This window comes from Fistularia commersonii, chromosome 2 (assembly GCF_037954325.1).
Source record: "Fistularia commersonii isolate RoL2024-O1a breed Wild chromosome 2, RoL_Fcom_v1.0, whole genome shotgun sequence".
NCBI lineage: Eukaryota > Metazoa > Chordata > Actinopteri > Syngnathiformes > Fistulariidae > Fistularia > Fistularia commersonii.
In genome coordinates, this window is record NC_141285.1 from 24,968,324 (window position 1) to 24,985,447 (window position 17,124).

Below are 17,124 nucleotides of genomic sequence, written 5' to 3' on the forward strand. Positions count from 1 at the left end.
CCTTATAGTCGTGAAAATACGGTACTAATATTAAAGCTATTGAATCATGTCAGTGATTAGCAGGTAGCCGTTAGCATGAGATCCTCTCAACCCTCATAGTCCTTCAGTCTCTGAGCCCAAGATGAGATTTTGCGCTCGCTCATGAAGGGGAATGTCGGGATTATCTTAAAAGCGTTTGGTCCAGACCTGCTCAACATAGAAAGTTTCATCAGACAACCAGATTGTGATTTGGCATCGTATGGACTTGTCTTTTCTCGCATTTAAGGTTCACGTTGGACTCTCTGGGTACGTTGACCTGCCAGACACACCAAATCTACTTCCTCTTCCAGAAAATGCATGGTTTTAAAATATTTTGGACTCGAACTCTGCATCACAGCTGCATCCAGACATAAAGCAGAGCTCCTCCCGCTGAAATCAAGCCGGCGATCCGCATTGTAGAACTCGACGTCCACGGTGTGTCGCTGTTTCCACAAATACGGCGGCTCTGACCTCGGTCCTTCCAGTCTTTTCGGTCTGGTGCATCGCCATCAAAACCAGAAATATAACTCAAGTAGGCATTTACTGGTTACTGACTCTGGGGATCATGTGATTTGTCCCTTTTTTTTTTTTTTTTTAAATAACTGAAAGAATCAAAAATGTATTCCCGACAAAGCTTTGACTTGTATTTTACTTGTTTTTCTGCGAGGCTTGGATTCTGCCTCCCTCCCCCCCACTTCCTCTGAGCCCTGGAGTCCCGAGCTGCAGTTTCCCGGCCCGTCCAAGAGCCCGGCGGTTCCTCGACGCTCTACCAGACGTTCTGAGATCCCATGGTGCGACAAACGTTTCCCTGAAGAATCAGCTTCCTCCTCCTTCCCCCACTTTCTCCTTGTCTTCTTCTTGACCTCATGCCTTGCAGTTCCAACCTCAGTGTCCTTCTCCCCAGATCTTCATCATCTCTCCTCTGTCCATGTCCAAACCACTTCAGCCTGACTTTATCACCTGATAAAGTCGTCCCTCCGACGGGCTCATTTTCCGATCCATTCCATCCTTCTCAATCCCAAAGAGGATCCTCCACATCTTCATCTCTGCTGCCTCAGGAACTAGTCTGTTTCTTGGTGCTTTCAGACTGGAGAGGAACCATCTTGGTCACTGGTCAGTTGTTTTACTTGACATTACATTACATTGCAGCCATTTGGCAGACGCTTTTATCCAAAGCGACATACAAAAACTGCAATTCGGTCACCGAAGATCCGAAGTACCAGTAGTCGGAAGTCAGAAGTGACCAGTCAACCAAATAGCCATCACACAACCGTATACATACATACCAGTGATGTGCGGTGAGGTTCATGGCTGGTGAGGCACTGATGTCATCAGTCAGATTTACAAACATGAACCCTACGGAGTAGCTTATTCACCATTTTAATGGCAGCAGGTAATGTGTTTTTTTTTAAAATATCATATCAGCATTCTTTACATATACAAACTGTAGCATAGAAAAAAAGCACATAAAAAAAAAACATTATTATCTCATACCTTTACTTATAAATGAAGTCCATGCGCCGCTCCTTCTGAAGCGGTTTTCCTTTAGCTTAGCATTGTGGATGCTGATGTTGAGTCTTTGCTGTTCATTCAAAGCCAGATCTATCCTGGACGTCTCGAACGTTTTTAACGTGATTTGACTTTGAATGCGAGCGGCTGACTGTCATGTTTGAAGTTGAGAAAAGAATGCAGGAAAAGCAGAAAAGGCACTTTCTTACTGGACATCCACACAGCCAGCCTTTTTGTGTTTACCACTCCGTTTGAAAAGACAGAGTCTTCTAGTCTGAAGCAAATCCGTTAGCACCGGCGTCGGTCTTCCCTTACTTACTATCTCCTGCTTCCACTGAAAGTCTAGTTTAGAAAATTCTTTCAGTTTAGCTATGTAATCCTCCATTTTGGAAATAAAGCCAAGCAAGAGGAAAAAATAACAACTGGATGGCTGCACTTGACTTGCTAACTGTTTACAGTAGCTTGCTATTGCAAATTCTATTATTCTGTAGCCGAGTAGTAAAAAGGCTGGGATCACCGGCGCCCCCTACCTTGAGGCACCGTCACTGCGTGCCTCACCTAGTGTGTCTTCGCTGCCGCTTTACGATCGCTCGTAAACACATCAGCTAAAGTATGGAAATTTAGTTCATATATTAGTGCTTGAAGCGTTTGAAAATTTTAATAGTGACATCCACAGAGACAGCAATACGCAGTTATTGCGCAATCCATAGTGGGCTCCACTGGCTGCCGCGTCACCGCACGGCTCCTCTTCATATTTAAATGCCAAATGTGATTTTTTTTTTTTTGAGCGATTTTGAAAAAAAAAGACAAAAAATTATGAAGTTAGGTTGAAAATAACTTTATAGTACAAATCACTGAATAAGTCGAACCATTCAAATTATTTTTTCATTTTACTTTTTTTTCTTTCCATGATGCCAGGTGAGGCCAGAGCCTGGATGAGTTTTCTTGCGACAAAACGGACAGAACCACCAAGAAATGGAGCGACAAAGACGTCCAAGCTCTTCGGTCTTGCTGCGCCTCGGAGGGGTTTCCAGGGGAACGTCAACATTTTGGCCAAAATAAGTCGGCAAAACGGCTAACGGGCTACCTAACGCAGCGAAGCGGCACGCGGAGAAGATAAAAACTAACCCATCTGATATCAGTCAAGGTCCCTCATTGCCTTTGAGAATACAAAACTAGAAGGTTTGCCCGGAGGAGGCTTGTTCCTGGAACTGAACGGGAAATGGACACTTCTCAGAACTTCTCTGTCTGAAAACAGCTATAGACTTCTACTCCTCTGTGTTTTCTGGCTTGACACTGCTGTTTTAAAATTTATTTTCCTCCTAAATCCAATTCTGGGAGTTAATCCCTACTTTTTTTGCGCTTTGCATTGTTTCTTTTGCACGCAGCTCGAGCAGGCCATCTGTTATTGGGAGGGAAATAGCTTCGAGATGACTTCGAGGCCACGGCAGAACGTCAAACGGCTTGTTATGTTATGGTTCCCGGCTGCATCACCGCGTTTCAATAAACACTGCGGGCTGCTGTTGATCTTTCGCCGAGAGAGTAAACGCGATAAGGCGGCGCTTTGACGTCACGGCGGGGCTCACACAACACCGGCGAAAGCGCCGCTGAGCCAGGACACGCAGGGGAAGGAGAATAAATATTTTCAGGAGGCCCGGCGGCGGCTGCGTGAGCATCCCACCAACGCCCCGCCCAGATCTGCGGCGGCAGATAAGCGATTTCTGTGTGCGCCTACGGTGTTGATTTTGTTGCACTGGAAAGAGTCTGGATGTGATATGAATGAATCCAGTGCAAAAAAAAAAATAGGGTATTTTTTCTCCTCCCAGCTGGTAGTTTAGCTCAGTTACCGATGGAAATGAGTTAAAAAATGAAACCATCTGAAATATCCGGGGCCCCAGGATGGTCCCCTGCCTTGGTGTCCACCAGTTTCAGTGGCTGGGGCGGGCGGAGAAGGGCGGTTCAGCGGCAGCCGTAGACCGAACGGTCGTCTCGGCGGAGAAATGTGTGTCAAGTGTGATGTCAGGGGCTTCGTGTGAAAACTCCCGGAGGGATATTTTGGCTTCCTGATCCAGTTTCCTGCCTTTACCCTGCGGACCAAACCCGTGTGTCTCACAACACACTTGGATCGACTTGAGTTGGAAGCGTTGGAGGCTCAGCGGCACGCAAAACTCAGATCAGCCTTGCTCAGGCCTCAGAGACGACCCTGGTCCCTGCTGACCTCGTCCAACGGCGGAAAAGGTCCAAGATTAGATCATTCCCCCACTCGCAATGCCCTGGAGTGTGGTGACGTCTGGGGTTTGCATCCAAAAACAGACCCAACTGCAGTTTTTTTGTTGTTTTTTTGTTTTATTGCTATGATCTAATTACTCCCCCCCAAAGGCCAGCAATGGCTAATGCTAATAATGCTAATAGTCAAGATGTCTGGGGTTTCCCCTGGACGAGGCTCTGTGAAAAGACATCAAAAAATAAAGGGGGACCAGCTGGGCTTCATCTGGATTCTGGATTGGGCTGGAGATGAAGGTTGGAGGAAGTTCTAAAGAGGGTTCCAAAGATGTTTGACCTTGTGTTACATTCCAGAGCCCAGAGACGAGGGAAGTGACATGAATTAGATCCCAGGGAAGGGTTTGGAGGCGGGTATGACCGATGGCGAGGAATATCTTTCATTTGCTACGAGACCAAACATAAAAAATGAATATTGAACATCTGATGAGTGATGGCAATAAGCCACAAACTATTCACCTTTTTTTTAACTAATGGTGCAAATTACCAAATAAGTGACTGCCTACAAACCCTAGACATGCTACCTGTAGATGCTAGCTAGCATCTGCTTTGCTGCCCAACCCATTCTGGCACGAAGTCGGAATTGGCTGACAATTACGAAGTACTCAACTTGCGTGAAACTGAAAATGACGTGGGAATTAACCAAAATGGCCTTAGGTTAGCTAAGCTATGTTAGCTATTGTTGACATTCGAAGCGGCCATCTTGGATTATCTAATCAGGGAGGTTCCTCCGACTCCCAGCGTGGGGACCGGCTTGACGTGGTCTGATTTGCGTGGAATCGTGTCGAATTTCCAAATCCCAGGTCCAGCTAGCACTCACAGTTAGCCTAACATGCTGGCACCCTGATTCGGAAACAAAAAAAACTGATCCTTTGAGTCCTGTGTTTCCAGGCATACATATAAATAATCTAGAAACCTCTTCCAAAATCCATCTCGATGAGATGTTTTTGGGATCGTTCAGAGGTTGTTAGATAGTTTTTAGATAGATTCGCCCTGGGAAAAACTATTTGACGTCTTCACCTAAAAGCGCTCGGAGCTCGTGCTGTTTACTGTTGTGTTATAAATATACAAGGCCTTGTGTTTGTGTGTGTTGCGACATCATAATTCCCCCGCTGTTTATTTGATTTGGAGGAGGACCCACGCAGGGGCTTCCACAGCCTGGCCCCTCCACCGCAGCTAAAAACAGAGCCAGCACTAAAACACGGCAGTTATTTTCAGATGGCCTCCGCTCCCTACTAATAAACACAACATGCTGCTTCTGCAGAGTCGTGGCGTTCCTCGGCGGGCTGACCGCCGGGGGGGATAATGCCGCTCTGTCACACGGATAGTGGGCGGATATAAAGCAGAGCCGAGGGGAAGTGAGGAGGGGTTGGAGCGGGTGACATATTCTGTGCTTGTCTTCGCTGCCAATTTCCTAGCAAACAACGGCGACAGCGCGTGAACTCGTAGGCGGACATCTCTATGTACTGTTGTGTCCCTTTGTCCCTCTTGTAGGTTTTTCTGCAAACCCACGGGCCATTCAAACCAAACATTTTGATTTACGAAATATGGAAGTGGTTCTGTTATGCTGTTTGACCAGTAGAGCATGCCGCTACTGTCGCTAGCGTCAGTGCATATACCTGGAGAAGTCCTGGCTGTTGATTCCTTACAGTGGTGTTGAGTTGATATTAGCTCCCGCGCTAACGTGAATCTGTTTTCAAATTATCTCGTCTATTTTCCGACCATAGAGGAGCCCTAAGAACCGAGCAAAGATGGCGACATGTTTGCAAGGGTATTAACCGACTGAATCTGAAGCTTGCTTGCCTGCAAGAGCCCTCGTGCAATGATTGAGTCCATTTATAAATCAGGGCGTTCAAACCAGCCGTTCCTTGCCGACTTCGGCACCTCGCAATGATCGATGTAGCTTTCTCAGACGAGGAAAAAACAAGGCAGCGCCGATTACGTGATTTCACGTCAAAAACGACGCCTGATGGTTAAGGGTAGTCATCAAGCTTCCCAGCCACTCCTGATCAGACCCAGAGGGATGGACCTGCTTCGTCCGCTGCACATTGGGGGTTTAGACTACCCACCACATGAATTCCCCTGAATCCCATATGATGAATAACAAAATCATGAAGCACTGAGATGGTTCTAGATCCGGTTCTGTCCGAAAACAGGTCCATCCCGATAAGCCCGGCTGCACCTTTGCCTGAGCTGGACACTCGTGTAGCATTTGGTCATTTGACACTACAATTGAGACACATAACTGAACAAGATCAAGCAAGTTGATGAAACGTGGTGGGATGTATTTTATTTCCATTCAACAATACGTTATTTCCTCCCAAAACACCCAAATCCAATCTTTTATTATTTGACTGATATTTCATATCCCTATACAATAACTCACTCTAATCAGTTATTGCGCTACTTTACATTGCCACTTTGCTCATTATTTATTCCTGTATATTGGTCAATATGGAGAGACTTTTTTTAGATTATACTTTTACACTTCAGCAGCGTTTGTTTTTTTTTGTTTTTTTTTAATGTGTATTTTTAGCTTGTCTTGTCCTTGTATGTCTTGCTTCTGCAAAGCAATTTCCCAAGCATGGGATCACTAATGTATATCACATGTCTCATATTCAAGATTCAAAGCGTTTATTGTCACATGCACAGTGTACAAACATGTTTCCCTGTAAAGTGAAAGTCCTACTTTGCTATCCACAGTGCATTTGGATAAGATAAACTTTATTGATCCCCATAAGGGAAATTCCTTTGTCACAACAGCTTAGCAGTTATAATGTCAAAAATGAATATGAATACAAATATAAATAGAGAGAAAGTTAGAAGACAGAAGATAGCAAAGACATATAAATAGACAGCAGGGAGAAAAACAAAAAAACAACATCAGGGATAAGAATGGACAACATAAAGGAACAGTAAGGGTGAAAAATAGACAACCAGAACTAAACGACAAAATAAATAGAGTGACAGTTGCGATGACAGGAATAAAATAAATAAAGAAAATAGATAGGATGCGAGCAGGCTGGGACCAACAAGGATAAGAAAGACAACAGAGTTCGGACATGAAATGTGAATGGGCAAAGTAGGGAGATAATTGAAGCAGCACAGATGCACAGTCATACCGTCTGACCGTGCATCTGCGCTGCTTCCATAATCATGTTTCATATTAATAATAATGCCAATAATCATGTTTATAATGCCATCTGACTCAGATGGCATTATTATAAACATGATTATAGATATGAATATGGACAATACAACAGACCAGTGGTGGTGCAATAATTATCACACAGCATCTCATCGTCACATAGGAGCTATAGATGAACAGGCCAGGGATCGTTTTTATACTTTTATTTTTATTTTTATTTTTATTTTAAACACAAAGTAATCACTATAATCTTCAGTTGGCTTCGTTACGCGTTCAGCGGTTGAACTCGAATGACTGGAGGGCAAAGCTCGTTCGAATGTAAACACCCCGTTGCATTATGGGAAATGTAGTACAGTGTGAAATTTTATTATCGCGATATCACGTATAACCTCTCGCTAGTGTATTGTTGTTCACACAGAGGGTTGTTGAAATACAACAAAAATAAAAATGAGTTGTTTTTGACCAGAAAAGGTGTTTCTTTACGGTGGACATTGAAGTTGCGTTTACTAAAGGACTACATATCCCAGACTGCACCAAGGAGGGCTGAACCGTTGATCCCCCTCGCTGCGGACGTGTTTCACAGTTATTCAAAAATGGGGTACCGACGTCCGGGGACCGAAACAAAACAAATACAAAAACTGTTGGGCACGGATTTTACGACTTTCTCGTGAGTTTTCGTGTTCCTTTGGTAACTTTTTATGTTTTCGTAAGTAAATCCCACGGACTAATGAGTGTGTGACGAGCGGCAAGAGCACCGCTCCAGGTAAAGAGGGAGTAACGTCTCACTCTGTTGTCTTTTCGTGGCACCGAATGCGCTGCGGTTTGACCGTAAACATATTTATATGGTTATACGCCGTTATAATTGTTATATTTGGCTATATTTTGGTTAGGTCTGTGGCAATTAATCATGCAATGCTGATACATGTTGTTGATAATGTTATTAATTGGCTACTTAGAACGTTTTGTATTGCACTAGCATTTTTTTGAAGGTTTGAATGCAGTGTAATGTTATCTGCAGGATGGTTTTTTTTTGTGAAAATAATACCAATAATAGGTGTTTTGTAGTGAACTCATGTCCTGAAAAATGGTTTGAGTGTAAGAGCCTGTTTAAATATAGCATAACGCTATAATTATCAGCAGGATTTTATTATGATTGTGATTTATTGGTAGTTCTTGTGGTAATAATATTGACAGCATTTGTTGTTTTTCAGCCTACTAGCATTTTTTATGAGCTTAGATAAACTTAACCCGCCGTCTGTTTATTCGTGGATATCTTGCTGTCTTCTGTCTCTCCTTATATTTGTATTCATATTGATTTTATTTTTTTATTTTTTGACATTATTACTGTTACGCTGCTGTGACAAAGGAGTTTTTCCTTTGGGGATCAATAAGGTTTTTTTTTTTATTGACAGTTGTTTCATGTAAAGCCCTGTTTAAATATCCCATAATGCTATAGCTTGGTTTTATTATAGTGGTGATTTAGTGGTATCAAATATTTTCTAATGGTAATAATATTGACAGCATTTGTTGTTTTTCGGCCTACTAGCATTTTTTATGAGCTAAGATAAACTTAACCTGCTGTCTGTTTATTCGTGGATATCTTGCTGTCTTCTGTCTCTCCTTATATTCGTATTCATATTGATTTTACTTTTTTATTTTTTGACATTATTACTGTTACGCCGCTGTGACAAAGGAATTTTCCCTTTGGGGATCAATGAGGTTTTTTTTTATTGACAGTTGTTTCATGTAAAGCCCTGTTTAAATATCCCATAATGCTATAGTTCCGTTTTATTAGTGGTGATTTATTGGTAGTGATTATTCTTTAATAGTAATAAGAATAAGAATAAGAATAACTAAATTTATCGCGAAGGAAATTGTTGTGCCAGAGTTTCAAGTAAAACATAACAATAATAAATAATAGTAGGAAATTGTATAAACAGTATAAAAAAGGGGCTGATAAGAAATGCAAATAAAACTATAAGGTGTCTAAGTAACAAGTCAAGGCGAGAAAGTGTCTTAAGGTCTTGAGTACAAAGATTTTGAGATTCCCTGCGGCTGAAGGGAGAGGAATTAAAAAGTCTGATAATAATAATAATAACAATAATAGCAGTTGTTGCTTCTGTTAAAGCAGTCAAGGGTGGAGGGGAAAAACAGTGCAGGGCTGCTGTTGTCTGTAGCGTTCTAGCATTTTTATTGAAAACCCAGTTTAAAAGTTGCATAATCCTCGTGATTTCACTGTCGTGACGTTGTTGACAGCGGTTGGCGTCGCGGCCACGGGAGTGAGTGATCTTCGTGGGAGTCGGATCTTCGGCGTCAGCAGAAGATCCCCCGGCGCGGCGGCCGCAGCCGTTCGTCGCCGTCGGTATGCTGCCGCTCGACGGCACCATGACCTCTATCGTCCAGAGGATCGCCCGCCAGGCCCTGCTCACCTTCCGCAACCCGGAGGGCGCCGGCAAGGCGTTCGCGGAGAACCACGGCAAGCTGAAGGGCTTGATGACGGAAGTACGAGCCGCGGATCTGAACCTGGTGCCGCGGCGAGCCGACGCCGGCCTCCCCGCGCCGGGCGCCGCGCCGCCGCCGCCGCCGGTCACCTACATGCACATCTGCGAGACGGACCACTTCAGCATGGGCGTGTTCCTGCTGAAGAGCGGCGCTTCCATCCCCCTGCACGACCACCCGGGCATGCACGGCGTGCTTAAAGTCCTGTACGGCAAGGTCAGGATCAGCTGCTTCGACCGCTTGGAAAGGCCGCCGGCCGCCGGCGCGCCGCCTCCGGGACCGACGGTACCGGCGCCGCGGGGCGCCGTGCGCCGCTTCGTGCTGCGCTCCATCGCCGAGTACACGGAGGACAGCGGGCCGTGCGTCCTGTCGCCCTGCCGGGACAACCTGCACCAGATCGACGCGGTGGACGGCCCCACGGCCTTCATGGACATTCTCGCCCCGCCGTACGACCCGGACGACGGCCGGGACTGCCACTACTACCGGGTCCTGCCGGGGGCCGAGCGGAGGGGCCCCGCGGAGCCGGAGCAGCAGCAGGAGGTGTGGCTGATGGAGATCTCCCAGCCTGCGGACTTCTGGTGCGGAGGGGAGCCCTACCTGGGGCCGGAGGTCAGCCTCTGAGGCCGGGGCCTCCTGCACTTTGAGTTTGTGTTTATCTTTTCTCCTCCCCCTCCCCAATATTGGCGCCAAACGACCCCCCAGCCGACTTCCATCATGACTTTGCAAGACCGCCGACCCGCTGTCGCTCTAAAAGTGAAGAATAATCCAGACCCCGCCCACCCCAGCTTTTCTGCTTCTGGGGATATTTTCTGTAAGGTACGCCCGGGGAAATCACATTGTCACGGTTCTGCGGATTTCCGTTGTGCCTCGGGACACCTGGATCTGCACCTGGGGGGTCAGACTTCTACCCCACGCCAAACCGCCACCCCGTCGCAGGGGGGACGCTTTGGTTGACAAAGAGCAGAACCAGCCGGGGGTCAGAGGTCTCGGCTCCTCCAGGCGGCGTTTATTGCCAAATATCAACAAGAAAAAAACGCTGTTTTGATTTCGAGTCTTGCTCGGCGACAGTGTGGAACTCTGGAATTGCGTCTGGAAAGCAGAGGAAGGGAAATAAATGAATGAATGGAGAAATAGCACTTTGCGACAGAAAGACGTGTTCAAATAGAAAATGAAAAATCAGGAAATAGAAAGAAAACATGATTTGCTCTTCTTTAGTTTACGCACTTCTTTCCTCCGCGTGAATATTTTTCCAATTGTAGATTAATAAATTGAGTCGGAGAATAGAATAAGAAAAGGCACGCTTCCTGATTGGAGGTTCACGAACCTGAACTGCTGAACGCCGGTGAGGCCTGAGACGGGAGACAAAAGTGGGTGGTGAGAAAAGGAAAAACCCACTGGTGGGGGGACAATGGCGGCTCAGTGTGCGTCTGTGGAAGCTCACGCTGCTGTTACCAGCGAACACGGTATGGATCGGCCACCGTGTCGGCGATGAAAAGGTTTTTTTTTTGTTTCGTTTTTCTTCTTCTGTTGATATTAAATGTGCTGTTTGTAGAGATCCACGACTCAGCTCCGTTTCTTCCTCCCATCGCGGCGCAGCAACCGGCATCGGCGTTGTCGTCCCTGCGTTTCTACCCCCCGAAACAGTCGAGTCAAATAACCTCAGATCATGATCTCCAAATCCCCGGTTGCTGAAGGTCTTTTCTCAGCATTCCCTTATTTTTTTCTGTTTATTCTAAACCCAGTTTTTTCTTTTGAGTGGCGGCAGCGGCGGCCTCGTAGCGAGAAGGTCCACGGTTGGATCCCCACAGGGGGCCTTTCTGTGCTGGGTCTCCTCGTCCACCTGATGCAGGACGTTCACCGGAGACCCTACATCGTGTTTTATTTATATGACATGTGAAAGAATGAGTGAATTGCTGCGTTACTATACAACGCGTGCATGAGAGTCACATGTCTCCTCAGTTCTTGTGAATGAGAGGGTGTACGGTTGTTTGTCTACAATGAACAAGAGAATGATGATGTCTATATATTAAGTGTGGAAGAGTGTATTTCTTAAGTGAATGAGTGCAGGAGAAACATGATAGAGGGTGGATGAATAAAACACTTTTTTGGAGTTTCCAGGCTGCAGTCGGGAGGTGGAAACGAAGCTGTTCGCTAATGAGATTCAACATTACTTATGCTAACAAGCTGTTGTGGTGCAGTTTGCACCCCGTCCAGCAGGAGGCAGCAAAAGACCAAACGAGGCAAAGCAACTCTTTTGTTTTGCATGAAGCTAACACACGCTAACCCGTCCTTCCCCCGTCACTCTCCCGCTCTCGAGGAATCGCAAAATACATTTGAAATAATAAAAACACCGCAAACAGCTGAGGTTTAATCGGTTTCTTTCAGAGATTTCACTCAAAACAAATCAAAAAAAACACCCACCGTCCTTTAACCCTTTCCAGACAAATATTCAAATCTAGTTGTTAATAATGGACCTCGGAGGAGATTCTTGCGGAGGAGCTGGTGTGGACGGGTGCCGTAAGAATCGCCATCACACATGGTGTAACTGTTCCTCCTCGACGATCTCCTCAGGAACGTCCTGGAAGGAGCTGCAAATCCAAATTCGCCACCTCCACCTCCGCCTCCGCTGATCTCGAAAAACTTGTCTTGTTAGCAGAATCCCTGAGAACTCAAAAAACGCACCTCGCCAGGAACCATGGCGCTCACCTCACATTCCTTAATGAGGCCTAGATGGGGTTCCCCTCTGGAGCTGGATGGAGAGGAGATCTTGAAGGGGAAGATCCAGGCTCTTCACAACAGAATTTGGGGGATTTTGGTTCAGCCGGAAGATCTGCACGGATCGGCGCCCCGTCCGCGCTCCTCCTAGGAGGCAGAGGACTTCTTCTCCTTCTGCCGCAGGTGGATTTTCATGTGGCGCCGCCTCTCATCGCTGCGGGCGAACTTCCTGCCGCACTGGTCGCAGGAGAAGGGCTTCTCGCCGGTGTGCGTCCGGATGTGCGTGGTGAGGTGGTCGCTGCGGCTGAAGCTGCGCATGCAGATGCGGCACTGGAAGGGCTTGTGTCCGGTGTGGATGCGCAGGTGGCGGCTCAGCTCGTCCGAGCGGGAGAAGCGGCGGTCGCAGCTCTCCGCCGGGCAGGGGTACGGCCGCTGATGCACCGGGGTCTTGCTGGGCCGGCTCGGATACTTCCTGGGCCGCAGGATGGGCCTGAGCTGGAGGCCGTGGTGGCCGGAGAGGGCGGCGCTCAGCGGGCCCTCGGCGGCGGCGGTAGGCGGCGGCGGCGGCGGCGGCGCGCTGAGCGTAAAGTTCCTGATGGTGCTGAGGGGCGTGAGAGGCGGCGGCACTCGGAGCGGCTCCAGCGGATACGGGAGGGACTTCCGCTCCGGGAACGCCGCCTGGAAGTCCCGCTGGCAGGCCGGCGGGTACAGGCTTCCGTAGGCCTCAGAATGCAGCGTGGCGTCCATTGTGGCTCTGGGAGCGGACGTGTATGTCGGCGGCGGCGGCGGCGGGTGGTGGTGGTGGTGGTAGGACGTGGCCATGAACCCCCCCGCCTGGTCCTGGAACGCGTCCCCGCCGCAGGAGTACGACGGCGCCGGATGCAGGTGCGGCGGGTACATGTGACTGATGTCCGGCTGGCCGTGCGCCATTGCGTCCGCCCCTCCCGCGGGGGAACCGGTCACCGGACCCGGAGCGGCGGCGTGGCCTGGCGCCCACGGCCCGGCCGCTGTAAAGCCGCCGGCGAACGCCACGGGGGCCGGGCGTAAAGTCAGCGCGTAAAGGCGCGGCACTGACGCGCCCCCAGCCTCCGGCGGAAGGTCACCTGGAGGGGGTGGAGCAGAGACAGATGGTTAGAAGGTAGAGGGTCTGGCGGAAACATCTGGGTCGTCCAGCCGTCGTCTGTCACGTGCCTGTCGTTTCAACATCAAAACACCAGCTGCGGGGACACGACTTCCACCCAAATCCAACCTCTTTACCCTGAACTCCATCCTCGCCGGAATCTTATAAAGACGCCGAGCCTCCGCTTCCATCTCCATCTCCTCCTCTTGCAACCTCCGCCGCGGTTGCTGTTATATAGGGGATCCCCGGATGTCCCACCGCAATTCCCCTTATATGGACTTGTTAGATTTTATTTCATGCCCACATCTCCCACTTTGAGCACGTACAGTATTTATTTGTCTATTTATTGATCCATTTTATCCATAAATGGCGCCGGTGTATCCGGATACACGGAGACTTACGCACAAGCAGTCGTTCCTCCGTGACTGACTCGTGCCATTGTTGGCCCGTTAAATGGAGGCGTGGGTTGACGCTCCCACATAAAATGTGGAGGAAGAAGAAAGAGAAGAAGAAGAAGATGAAGAATTCTTTCAAACGCAGCGAGGAGCTTCCCGCTTCGGCTACAGTGGCCTTCGTGTGTGGGTTCTCCATGTTCCTGCACGGATTCTCCACGTTTCCTCATGGGTTCCCGCCGTCTTCCTCCCACAGTCCAAAAAAGTTCAATCCAAGAAATCATCCACAGGCTCTTTGATTGACAGGTGACCATCCCGGTTAAGCCCCGCCCCTCACCCCATCGACAATTTGGATTGGCTGCTACCCCCTAAACTGTACGGATGAGGAGATATATGAATTACATGTTTGTTTGACGAAAATAAATCCACTTTGCAAGTGAAAGGAAAACTACGTCATCGTCGGCGAACGAGCTGACATGTTTATAGACGCTGATCACCGGAAGATTCGCTTCGAGTTCCTCCGCTGTCGCTGCGAACAAAGCATCTACTCACATCTGGCCTCTGGGTTCAATCGGCTTTTTATTCCCCGGGTCAGAAGACCCTCCGAGGTCACGGATATTTACCGGCTCCTCCTCCCTATTACACCCCCTCCCGCCATGCGAATCCGACAAGCATGGTAGCACGGTAGCCGCGGTAGCATGATAGCTGCACGAAGCACCATCGCTAAACCTTGCACTGCTAACTAGCTACGAGCTGGCCTGCAAGACTTGACGACTTCTGTTGGGTACGGACGTTTTTTTTTTAAACCCTTTGTGGCAGATTTCAGAGCCCATAAGCATGTGCTAGCTAAAAAACAACTAGCTACAGGGGCTATTTCCTTCAATTGCCACGCTCATGCTAACCGTCATATATTTTTAGTAAAGAACTGAAATGAACGTGAGCGACTCCATCTCTGTAAAACAACACCAACCGCACCTGCACCTGCTAGTTAGCTTAGCACAGCGATTCCACTGTGGCTGTTGACAGCCTTTCTCCTTCAGTGGACTTAAAATGGATCTTGCGGCAACATCAAATTTAAATGTTTGAACTGATGCAGGGGTTGCGGTAATTAGCGCAAGAAGGTCGCCGGTTGGATTCCCAAAGGGTGAGGGGGCTTTTCATGTTCTCCCCGTCTATGCGTGGGTTCTTCCGGGTTCTCCAGTTTCCTCCCACGGTCCCCGAAACATGCAGGAGGCTCATCGGAGACCCTAAATTGTCCAAACGTGTGAATGAGAGGGTGAATGCCCGTCAGTATCGCAATGCGGCGCTGTGATTGGCTGGTCCAGGGTGATCCCCGATTCTCGGCCAATGACAGGTGGTATAGGCTCCAGCGCCCCCGTAGATTGTGTAAGAATAATATCAGGCGAGCCGTTCTAAAATACCCCGTTTTTTGAATGGAGTTTGGTTGGAGGAGGTTTAGGAACCTGGCGATTCAGAGCTTCGGCATCTCATTTCGCATCTCATGCTTCGGAGTATCCCGGTTCCGACGTCGAGTTCTGGCGCTGAACCGCCGGCGGATCAAATTGGCGGTCCGAGCTGGACGAGGGAGCGGGGGGGGGGGGGGGGGCTCCCTCGGCCTTTTGAACGCCCACAGTTACAAAAATGTTGGTGTGTATTGTCGTTGTGTGGCGAGCCGCCCACCCCGTGACAGATGGGGGGTTTGGTCGCTCACACACACACACACACACACACACACACACACAAACTTACGAACTGCGTTTTGAAAACTCCCACACGTACAAGCATGTAAACACACACTTTCTCTCACTCTTTGTCGTAGATGTAACTCACACACACACACACACACACACACACATGGTTTCTCCCTTTCTGGGTTTGAATGTGTCGGACAAACAGAAATTTCTCGCCATCCCCACACACACACACACACACACACACACACACACACACAGGGCTCCATGGGGACGATGCCCTGCTTCCACCCTTCGCCCACGCTCCTCCGGGCCAGCGCGGCTCAAGGGAGGGGGGTTTTTGGTTTTGTGTTTGGTGGCTCGGGGTGTCAGCCGGGGGTCCGTGCGCTCGGCAGACCCCGCCATGCCGATTAATCATCTGTCATCTGTGTTGTTGTTTTTTTTGTTAATGTAGATTCTTTGTCTCGGACCCTTAATCGACGCCCGGCCCTCGTTCCCTTTTTTTTTTTTTTTTTGGAAACGAAGGCCCCAGAAAGCCAACCGCCGCCGCCGAGCCCCGAGGTTTTTGACGCCGTCATCCGCTGCGCCAGCGAAATTTGACGACCTATGACCCCTCCAGCGCCCCTCCGAAACCGACGCCTTTCTTTATCGTGGCCTCAGAAATCAGATTATTTCATTTTCGGACCGTTCCTCATCTCCGGAGGGGGAACCAAAACTACCAGCCGAGAAGCAAACCAAAAATCAAAAGGCTTCTTTTTCAATAGATATTGTTTGTTCCCCGGAGAAATATAAATATTTCTAAAATGAGACCAAGAACAAAACACCACAGTTGGTAAATGTTATAAAGGCGATATTAATGCACAGAGGTTTTTTTTAGCTTTGTGAGGCTTGCTAATCACTTCACTTCTTATTTGCCTGCAAATTCTTGCAAATTCTCATACATTTGCATGGATTTTTAACAAACATGGCCACGGGCTGTGAGAAAAGCAGGAATCGTTTGAAAGCCCGTACCGGATCCGACCTCCCTCCGCCCCCGGTTTAATGGTTTAATGAGTCAGGGTTTTTTTTTAGGGGGTGGTTCTCTGATCCGGATCCGGCCCGTCAACAGCGGCCATTGCATATTCATGGGAAACGTATTGACTGCTGAGCGTCGGATAATAGACAGGCACGTCAATGGCCGCCGCTCGGACACAATCCGTGGGTTCCAGGGGCTCCGACGTCCGACGGCCCCGAGTCACGCCGGGATAATTAGCTTTGGCGAGGGCCGACGGGCGGGGGGGGGATGGGTTTAAATATCGAGCCATTCCAAAACGCCAAAAAACCTTAAATAAAATCCCCTTTTCCATAAAATCTGACATTTTTTCCTTTCCCATGGGTTTCCTTTACAAGCCGTGAACTTTAGTTGCGACTAAACCGCGCCAGATCAAGCGATCGATCGATAAATAACCAAATCGGATAAAATTTTCCAAACGTCAGCAATTGGATACAAATTCATCATGATGGAAACAACGGATAATAAAGCTAAATGTCAAACTAACTACACACAGTGTGTAAATACAATGAATATATATATGCATGTGTGGGTGTACAAAAACCAAATTAATATGGTTAATATGATGATTAAACAAATAAGACCTGAAGCAAAAGCATGTGACTCTCACATCCACTGGCGCATCAGTTTATGCAACGTCTCCTTATATGTGTGATAAATAACCTGAAAATACATGCGTATATTTGAAAAGTATGGCTAAT

The 17,124-nt window shown here is 48.0% G+C and overlaps 2 protein-coding genes across 3 annotated transcripts; one reads left to right on the top strand and one right to left on the bottom strand.

Moving 5' to 3' along the window:
• The first annotated feature begins 7,515 nt into the window (after window positions 1–7,515).
• On the top strand, window positions 7,516–11,009 carry adob (2-aminoethanethiol (cysteamine) dioxygenase b). Of its 2 annotated transcripts, none has more exons than XM_086174767.1 (2): window positions 7,516–7,622; window positions 9,212–11,009. In XM_086174767.1, exon 2 carries the CDS (start codon window positions 9,320–9,322, stop codon window positions 10,073–10,075), a length of 756 nt encoding a protein of 251 aa, XP_086030893.1. In that variant the 5' UTR covers window positions 7,516–7,622; window positions 9,212–9,319; the 3' UTR covers window positions 10,076–11,009. The 2 variants fall into 2 exon arrangements, with proteins under 2 accessions (XP_086030893.1, XP_086030902.1); XM_086174776.1 differs by having other exon boundaries at window positions 7,538–7,718.
• A 951-nt stretch (window positions 11,010–11,960) lies between these two features.
• On the bottom strand, window positions 11,961–13,342 carry LOC147236845 (E3 SUMO-protein ligase EGR2-like). Its single transcript, XM_086162694.1, has one exon. The coding sequence runs from the start codon at window positions 13,097–13,099 to the stop codon at window positions 12,317–12,319; it is 783 nt and encodes a 260-aa protein (XP_086018820.1). The 5' UTR covers window positions 13,100–13,342; the 3' UTR covers window positions 11,961–12,316.
• Window positions 13,343–17,124: the final 3,782 nt, after the last annotated feature.

Bases quoted from the DNA above. Each gene is read 5' to 3' on its own strand.
- LOC147236845 (XM_086162694.1), bottom strand. From the start codon at position 13,099: ATGGCGCACGGCCAGCCGGACATCAGTCACATGTACCCGCCGCACCTG.
- adob (XM_086174767.1), top strand. From the start codon at position 9,320: ATGCTGCCGCTCGACGGCACCATGACCTCTATCGTCCAGAGGATCGCC.